This window comes from Centroberyx gerrardi, chromosome 19, assembly GCF_048128805.1.
Source record: "Centroberyx gerrardi isolate f3 chromosome 19, fCenGer3.hap1.cur.20231027, whole genome shotgun sequence".
NCBI classification, from domain to species: Eukaryota; Metazoa; Chordata; class Actinopteri; order Beryciformes; family Berycidae; genus Centroberyx; species Centroberyx gerrardi.
Genome location: NC_136015.1, coordinates 28,028,034 through 28,038,033, shown reverse-complemented (window position 1 = coordinate 28,038,033; position 10,000 = coordinate 28,028,034). Strand labels below are relative to the sequence as shown.

Genomic DNA, 10,000 nt, shown 5'->3' with positions numbered 1-10,000 from the left:
ACCTTACCTGACCTAACCCTAACGACATGTCACGATGATGATGAAGGTTCTACCTGCATGATGAGGTCATATTCATATTAGAGATGCACCGATCGATCGGCCGTGACCGGTGACTCGGTCTCATATATCCGATTCTGTGCCGGTCAAATTCACACGCATGCGGCGCACGATGGTTCACGCGGCGCAGGCAGCGCAGACAGGACAGCCACACACCGACATGTCGGTGTGGAAGTTCTTCAGCGTGAGTGAAGAACACACAAAGTTCGCAATTTGTAACACCTGTAAGTCCAAAATAAGCCGTGGAGGAACAACCTTGAAATAGCCTCTGCTATCTTTCATCAGCAATGAAAAGTCCAAAGCCATTCATGGCATTGGATGACCAGCCGTTTTCCGTAGTCGAGGATAGAGGTTTCAGAAATTTGATGCATTACCTGAGCCCAAGATACACAATACCGAGTAGGCGATACTTCTCGGACGTCGCGTTACCAGAATTGTTTAATCTCGTGTCGGGCCACACACGCAGCCCGCTAGCCGACTGCAAAGCAGCAATCAGTTTTACAACTGACATTTGGACATCGAACGTAAGCTTGATGTCAATGTTGAGCCCGACTGCTCAGTGGGTGGACGAAGATTTCCAGCAACACCAAGTCTTTCTACACTGTCAAGTAATGCCAGGGTCCCACACTGCTGCCAATCTAACAGCCACATTTGATACAATGTTGCAACGGCGGGACACAGACAAGACCAGGTTCATGCGGTGCTGCGAGACAACGCTAGAAATATGACCAAAGCACTGGATGAGGGCAACTTGGCGAGTTTGCCCTGCATGGCACACACACTACAGTGGGCGGTGAATGAGGGTCTGCTGTCCCAACGAAGCATCGTTGACGCGGTGACAACTGGAAGGAAGATTATCAGGCATTCTAAACACTCACCAGTCGGGTCTGCCTAACAAACGACTGCAGCAAGATGTTCCTACCAGATGGAGCAGCACCGACTGCATGCTGCGGGCGCTGGTGGAGCAGACGTGCTCTGGGGGCACACGCTGCAGAGCATGAGCTGCCAGCCACACTCAACACGCATCATAACGTGTTGCGCCTCCTCGTACCTTTTGAGGAACTCACAAAAGAAATCAGCTCCTCGATAGCAACAGCCGCAGACGTCATTCCAGCCTTCACTGAGAGAAGAGCAGACAGACCGTGGAGTGGGAACTGCAAAAACCACATTGTTGGTTCAGAGAAGGTTCGGCAACACCGAAAAGGAGCCGCTGTACACTTTGGCCACTTTTCTTGATCCCAGGCAAGTTATTAGCCTACTGCTACTGTAGTAATATAACTATCATTATTATTATTATTATTAGCCTATTACTATACTTATAAAACAAATTTAATGAACATAGCTATATAGCTATAGGCTAATAGTTAGGCTATGTGTTTGCCTGGCTATATCTGAAACACATAATCATTTGAACTATCCTTCTTGTCTTTGTCTGTTTATGCAAAAGGTACAAGAGTCGCTACTTCTCAGCAGAAGTTAAGGATCAAGTGAAACAGGTGCTTCTGACTATGCTGGAGGCCGGGGAGACCAGACACGCACCTGAGGAACCTGTTACAGAACCATCCACGGTACCTGGACCTGTCACAGAAGCACCTGCAGCTAAAAAGCCAAGTAGTCTACTGCTTTCAGTACATGACGAAATACTGAAGGAGAATTCTGAGGTGGAGCGACTGCTGGCCAGCCCTTCGTCCGCGCAGGTACAGAGTTACCTGTCCGAGTTGTCCATCAGCAGAAGCGAAAAAGCATTGACCTACTGGAGGATCAAGAAAGATCGTTTCCCTGCACTTGCTCCGCTTGCCCGAGCCCAACTCTCCGCCCCGTGTACAAGCGTTGACAGTGAGCGCTTGTTTCGCTCGGCTGGACGCGGTCGATGAGAGAAGAAACCGACTATCTGGTGACAAGGCAGAGATGTTTCTGTTTGTGAAGAAAAACTTGCCATTAATGTTCAAGTGAGGCCTTAGGCATTAGGCCTATACACATGTTGACAACAACCTAAAGGTGCCTTGTTATATTTTTCTGTTTCTATTACCTGTTGCACCTTTTTTAATTTGGAAAAGTACAAATACTGCACTTCATTTTTAGTTGGAGCTTTGTAAAAAAAAAGGTTTGTCCTGTAACCATGTGTAAAAAAAGAGAAAAAAGGTCAAGGTCCTATAATCTGGTGCATTTTTAAAGGTAAGGTAATGGCCTCAAATACATAGATAGACACTATTTCAGCCAGAGTCAGAACAAAAAGTCTTTTTTTTTCACCACAAGATGGCACTATGACTTTAAATCTCCACATTGGGCTGGGCTCCATGGATAACCTCTTGATGTAAATAAATGACATTAGGTGTTGTTATATAGATCTGTTGCACATGTTTTCTTTTGGGAAAGTAAAACATGTTAGATAAAGTGGGATATACTGCAATTCATTTTCAGTTGGATTTTATTTGTACAAAAAAGCTCTGTCCAGTAACCTGGAGCACTTTTTTCTTTTGAGATTTGTTTGAGTGAGACTGAGAGAAGGTCCTGACACCTGGTGCAGTTTTGGAGAAAATGTACGTTATTAATAGTCAATGTTTTATTATGAGCATACAATTGAATTTTAATTTTCCATTAAAGAAAAGTTACAAAAATGTTTGTGTATGCTGTCAATTATAGTTCTTAGAAAGAAAGAAAATCGGAATCGGCAGGTCAGACTTTTAAAAAATTGGAAATTGGAATCGGCCAAGAAAATTGCAATCGGTGCATCTCTAATTCATATTGATGATGAAGGTTCTACCTGCATGATGAGGTCATATTAATATTGATGATGAAGGTTCTACCTGCATGATGAGGTCATATTAATATTAATGATGAAAGTTCTAGATTGATGAGGTCATATTAATATTGATGATGAAGGTTCTACCTGCATGATGAGGTCATATTAATATTAATGATGAAAGTTCTAGATTGATGAGGTCATATTAATATTAATGATGAAGGTTCTACCTGCATGATGAGGTCATATTAATATTGATGATGAAGGTTCTACCTGCATGATGAGGTCATATTCATATTAATGATGATGGTTCTACCTGCATGATGAGGTCATATTCATATTAATGATGAAGGTTCTACCTGCATGATGAGGTCATATTCATATTAATGATGATGGTTCTACCTGCATGATGAGGTCATATTCATATTAATGATGATGGTTCTACCTGCATGATGAGGTCATATTCATATTAATGATGATGGTTCTACCTGCATGATGAGGTCATATTCATATTAATGATGATGGTTCTACCTGCATGATGAGGTCATATTCATATTGATGATGAAGGTTCTACCTGCATGATGAGGTCATATTCATATTAATGATGATGGTTCTACCTGCATGATGAGGTCATATTCATATTAATGATGAAGGTTCTACCTTGATGAGGTCATATTCATATTAATGATGATGGTTCTACCTGCATAATGAGGTCATATTCATATTAATGATGATGGTTCTACCTGCATGATGAGGTCATATTCATATTGATGATGAAGGTTCTACCTGCATGATGAGGTCATATTAATATTAATGATGAAAGTTCTAGATTGATGAGGTCATATTAATATTGATGATGAAGGTTCTACCTGCATGATGAGGTCATATTAATATTAATGATGAAAGTTCTAGATTGATGAGGTCATATTAATATTAATGATGAAGGTTCTACCTGCATGATGAGGTCATATTAATATTGATGATGAAGGTTCTACCTGCATGATGAGGTCATATTCATATTAATGATGATGGTTCTACCTGCATGATGAGGTCATATTCATATTAATGATGAAGGTTCTACCTGCATGATGAGGTCATATTCATATTAATGATGATGGTTCTACCTGCATGATGAGGTCATATTCATATTAATGATGATGGTTCTACCTGCATGATGAGGTCATATTCATATTAATGATGATGGTTCTACCTGCATGATGAGGTCATATTCATATTAATGATGAAGGTTCTACCTGCATGATGAGGTCATATTCATATTAATGATGATGGTTCTACCTGCATGATGAGGTCATATTCATATTAATGATGATGGTTCTACCTGCATGATGAGGTCATATTCATATTAATGATGAAGGTTCTACCTGCATGATGAGGTCATATTCATATTAATGATGATGGTTCTACCTGCATGATGAGGTCATAGTCATATTAATGATGATGGTTCTACCTGCATGATGAGGTCATATTCATATTAATGATGAAGGTTCTAGATTGATGAGGTCATATTCATATTAATGATGAAGGTTCTAGATTGATGAGGTCATATTCATATTAATGATGATGGTTCTACCTGCATGATGAGGTCATATTCATATTAATGATGATGGTTCTACCTGCATGATGAGGTCATATTCATATTAATGATGATGGTTCTACCTGCATGATGAGGTCATATTAATATTAATGATGAAGGTTCTACCTGCATGATGAGGTCATATTCATATTAATGATGAAGGTTCTACCTGCATGATGAGGTCATATTCATATTAATGATGATGGTTCTACCTGCATGATGAGGTCATATTAATATTAATGATGAAGGTTCTACCTGCATGATGAGGTCATATTCATATTAATGATGAAGGTTCTACCTACATTAGTAACTTTGCGCTTGATGTTCTCCAGCAGCTGTTCTTGTCCTCTGATGAAGAATGGATGTTGGAACTCGGTGTCGTCTTTCTCTGGTTTCACCAGACCGCCGTGCTCGATGTGCACCACCTTACGGAACCCGTCTGTAAACAACCAACATAAACAACATTAACAACAATGTGCACCACCTTACGGAACCCGTCTGTAAACAACCAACATAAACAACATTAACAACAATGTGCACCACCTTACAGAACCTGTCTGTAAACAAACAAACTTTACAGTCTTTACAGTGGCAGCATCACACACACACACACACAGTAACACACACACACACACACACACACACACACACACACACACAGTAACACACACACACACACACACACACACACACACAGTAACACACACACACACACACACAGAGCAGACTTACACATGTTGAGCTGCCGGACGAAGCTCGCCATGTTGTTGTGTTTGAAGAACTTTGGCAGAACTTCTTTGGAGAACCGACCCTGGTCGAAGACGTGGAAGCTGGTTCCATTCTGGAGAAACAACACACACACACACACACACACACACACACACACACACACACACACACATCAGAGTCTGGGGTCAGAGGTCAGAGTCTGGCTCAGCTGTTCCAGTTAACTGACATGAATAAACAGCTGATGTGATGAACAGCTCAACTCTCTAGATAGATAGATAGATAGATAGATGATAGATAGATAGATGACAGATAGATGATAGATAGATAGATAGATAGATGATAGATAGATAGATGACAGACAGACAGATAGACGTAGGAAGTGAAAAGTTCCAGTGAAGGTTTAAAGAGTTCTCAGTTAAACAGTCTGTTCTGTTAGCAGGCTGCTCTCAGATCAGCTAACTGTTCTGTTAGCATGTTAGCTTCCCAGCTAACAGCCGAACTAACCGTTCTGGTTTGAAGAAGATACTGGACTCTGGTCGTTAATAGGGTTACGGTTATCGGACTATATAAAGACTATAATGACGTAGAACTAGCTTATATAACACTAACTGCTGGTGAAGGAGTTAGCCTGCTGGCTAACACACAGGGCCAGAAGTCTGCTAAAACAAGAAGCTAACAAGCTGCTAACCTTCCCAGCCGCCCTTTGCTGCAGTTCTTCTTCTACTGCGGTATTTAAATTAGACACAAATTTCAACATGACATGAACGTTTCCTTCTGTAAGTTAATGCACCGCTAGTAGGCTAACAGCTAGCTGTTAGCATGCTACCGTTAGCCGCTCACCGGGCTCCAGCAGATGAGCGGGTCGGTGTCCGGATCCTCCACCAGAGTCCACAGCTTGGTGAGGAAAGCCGGGACGCTGCTGCCGCCCAGCGCCGCCCCTCCGCCCGATCCTCCGCCGGGAAACTCCATCAAACAAACACCAGCCGACAAAAATAAAAAAAACAGAAGAAGTCAGAAGAAGTTGACGGTCAAAGCTAACTAATCAGTCCGTTAGCTTCCTGCTAACGCCATTAGCGTTAGCTCCCAAAAATAGCAAAACAAACTGCTGCTGCGACAGAAAGTAAACGGCAGACGGAACAGATTCACGCCAATTTAATTAATTTGAATCTTTTCTGTTTTATGATCCAGAACGACCCGAAGATTAAAGAGTATTGCGGTTTATTCTGCAGAAAACGTTCGGAGTGGAAAATTCCACCAAATCCATTAAGTCCACCAACTGCGTAGCTGGCTGTCGCGTTCGGATGACGTCAACTTCCAAAAAAACCAAAAGCAGTAGTTATCCAGGAAAACACCCAGGTTGTATTTTATTAAGTTAAAGCAGAAAGCAAATGCGCATAAATAACAGAATGGTCAGATCCTCCATCAGTCTGAAGGACTAAAACTATCAGGGTTTCGTTTTATCTGGACTGAAACAGACAGGCAGACAGACAGACAGACAGAGAAACAGACAGGCAGACAGACAGACAGACAGAGAGACAGACAGACAGACAGGCAGACAGACAGACAGACAGGCAGACAGACAGACAGGCAGACAGAAAACACATCTAGCAGCTGAAAAACACTTTTATCTTTCAGCTGCAGTTTTATTTCTATTATTTTTCTTCTTTCTCTTTGCTTTTTTTTCACCCGCATCCGTCCGTCCGTCTGTCAGCAGGATCTCTCTAAAAGTCGGACATGGATTTGCACAAAACTTGGTATGAAGGTTGGTTATGGGCCAAGGAAGAACTGATTAACTTTTCATGTCGATTGGCCAAAAGGGGGCGTGGTGGCGGGCGTGGCTTATCACCAAAAGGTGGTCCTCTCTGGTCCTCACTCGTCAGACGTGGCGGAGGTCTGAGCTCACTGAGCACATTCTCTAGTTTAGTTTATGTTTTAATTTTTCACCTAAGTCGAGTAACAGAATCAATACGTTAATGCAGAATATGACTCTGAGAAAGTTTAATAAAAACAAACGATTCCTTCAGAAAGGTTTCATCTGAATTTATTTAAACTGTTGGCTAACAGATGAATAAAACATTAATAACAGATGAATAAAACATTGATAACAGACCCGAGGCTCTCTGCTCTTCTTCTGTAAAGCACTGCTGTTCACACACTGTATATATTAAAACATGTAAATATAAATCTATACTCGTTGTTTCAGGGTCCAGTTGGCACCTGAACGCACCACGGGTCGTATTTACAACGGAACAAGTCGGAAATACGAGTTTAGCAGAAGCCCTTGAAGACAGCATTACACAGTGTTTGCTGACGTCACTCTGACTGAACTTTGACCCGGCAGGTTCCCACGTGGTCTGCCGTGCAGAAAGCATGCGGAGAGCGGATGGACAGCAGAGTGATAACATGAGCAAAGCGAAAGATAAAACCGTGAAGAAGAGGAGTAAAGAGGAAGAAGAAGAAGAAGAGCAGCAGCAGCAGGTGAGCAACCGGTTCTGTTCTGAGTCCAGAGAGACAGAGACAAAACCACAGAAGAAGAGTTCAGCTGCTCTGCTAGCGGCTAGCCGGCTAGCTGCTGTTAGCATGGTGGCTCCAGAAATACTCTGCTAACTAACAGTACTAATACTGCAGTAACAGAACACAGTACTCTGATATTACAGTACTAATACTGCATTAACAGAACACAGTACTCTGATATTACAGTACTAATACTGCAGTAACAGAACACAGTACTCTGATATTACAGTACTAATACTGCAGTAACAGAACACAGTACTCTGATATTACCTAGCAGTACTAATACTGTAGTAACTCAACAGAGTTACTACTGGGAAATTCGGCACATAGAATCCATGAAGCAACAGGAATTTCACTAAGTTTGAACTGTTGGATCTGTTCTTCCATCAGAACACTCTGCAGATGGAGAACAGTGAGAACCAATCTGACCGGTTCTAACAGTTTATATTAAGAGCTGCTTGGTGGATCATTTAATGAAGACTGGCTCCTAGCGATCAGTACAATGTCTTAATATCATAATCTCTACTGTTGGTTTAAACATTATCATTAGTCATATAGTTTAAATATAATATGTTTTAACTGCCTTGTTCCTGCAGATCTTCACCTTCAACACCAAGCCGCCTGCTGAGGAAGAGGAGGAGGATGAAGATCTGTCAGACAGCGAGGAGAGCGTCTTCTCTGGACTGGAGGATTCTGGGAGCGACAGTGAGGATGAGGAGGAGGAAGGAGACGGATCAGATGATGAGGAAGAGGAAGATGAGGCTGGAACAGAGAAGGTAAAGTAGATCTTCCTGAGAACCAACTCTGGGATGGCAAGGCTTTAATGGAGTAGGCACTAGAACCGAACAACAGAACAGAACACCAGTAGAACAGAATAAAACAATAGAACACCACTAGAACAGAATGGAACACCAGTAGAACAGAACCTGGAAAGTAAACCATAGTTTTTGAGGTAAACACAGAACTCATTATGTTCTATATTATGTTCTATATGGAAGTCATCACCGTCTCTTTTGTTCCACATCATGTGAGGAACGGTAGAACGTTCTCTGTTCAGACTGACAGATCGATTTGAGAACCTGGTTGTCCTGTAGAATACGCTAACTTCATGATCGTGTTCTGCTGTTCCAGCAGACGTAATGTGTTCCAAACAGAACCGGACTATCTGGAACAGCAGCATGTTCTCATGGTCACGGCTGTAACTGACCTTCATCTCTGTGGTTTTTTCTCCTTCCAGCAGGAGGAGTCATCTGTCCTAAAGGAGGAGGAGAAGAAGAAGAAGAAGAAGAAGAGAGGGATGAAAGAGGGAGAGAAGAAGGAGGAGGGAGGAGAGGAAGGAGAGAAGGAGGACGAGTACGAACACGACACTTCAGACGAGGAGGTGAGGAAGGTTCTGGGCAAAACAGGAGCAGAACATTCACTTTACACTGTATACTTTACAATTTACACTGCATACTGTACACTTTACACTGTATACTGTACACTGTATACTGTACACTTTACACTGTATACTGTACACTTTGCACTGTATACTGTACACTGTATACTGTATACTGTACACTGTATACTGTACACTTTACACTGTATACTGTACACTTTGCACTGTATACTGTACACTGTATACTGTACACTTTGCACTGTATACTGTACACTCTACATGGTATACTGTACACTTTACACTGCATACTGTACACTTTACACCGCAAGCTTTACACTGTAAACATTGCACGACAAACTTTACACTGTACATTGCACATGTTGCACGTTACACCGTACAGTTTACACTGTATACTGAACTTTCCACTGTACCATTAACACGTTACACTGTACACGTTACACCCTGCACTTTACACACTTATTTTACACCCAAACATCAGATCAGCTCACTGACCAGCTCCTTTAACATTCTGCTGTGTTCTACTGTGTTCGCTAATGTTCTACTGTGTTCTCTAATGTTCTCTATACTGTTCTAATGTGTCCTAATGTGTCCTATCATGTTGTCTAACAAACTCTACTTTTGTGTTATCTAACATTCTCTAATGTTCTACTGTATTCTCTAATGTTCTCTGACATTCTCTAATGTTCTTCAACGTTCTCCTAATGTTCCAGGACATCAGGAACACGGTGGGGAACATTCCCATGGAGTGGTACAAAGACTTTCCTCACATTGGCTACGACCTGGATGGGAAGAAAATCTACAAGCCAATCAGAAACAAGGATGAGTTGGACGACTTCCTGGACAAAATGGAGAATCCTGACTACTGGTGAGAGGGGAGGAGCTAACAGGCTAGCATGTAGCGAGCAAGCCCATTGTCTTAAATATGGAATGCTAAGAATGGTAGCCTAGTGTTTTCAGCTAACAA

At 41.9% G+C, this 10,000-nt stretch overlaps 2 protein-coding genes across 2 annotated transcripts in view; one reads left to right on the top strand and one right to left on the bottom strand.

Annotated features, from left to right (window-relative positions):
* The window catches only part of hsf1 (heat shock transcription factor 1), a 16,789-nt gene extending 10,402 nt beyond the window's left edge, over positions 1-6,387 (bottom strand). Inside the window, exons 1-3 of the mRNA XM_078290499.1 lie at positions 5,964-6,387; positions 5,127-5,235; positions 4,697-4,833 (exon numbers count right to left, since the gene is read on the bottom strand). Of these exons, the coding sequence (XP_078146625.1) occupies positions 4,697-4,833; positions 5,127-5,235; positions 5,964-6,092 (375 nt within the window). The 5' untranslated portion in view covers positions 6,093-6,387. The remainder of the gene's footprint in view (positions 1-4,696; positions 4,834-5,126; positions 5,236-5,963) is intronic.
* A 1,106-nt stretch (positions 6,388-7,493) lies between these two features.
* Positions 7,494-10,000, top strand: part of bop1 (BOP1 ribosomal biogenesis factor) — a 26,473-nt gene continuing 23,966 nt past the window's right edge. The window contains exons 1-4 of the mRNA XM_078290559.1: positions 7,494-7,601; positions 8,234-8,413; positions 8,875-9,018; positions 9,747-9,901. Coding sequence (XP_078146685.1) covers positions 7,494-7,601; positions 8,234-8,413; positions 8,875-9,018; positions 9,747-9,901 — 587 coding nt within the window. The remainder of the gene's footprint in view (positions 7,602-8,233; positions 8,414-8,874; positions 9,019-9,746; positions 9,902-10,000) is intronic.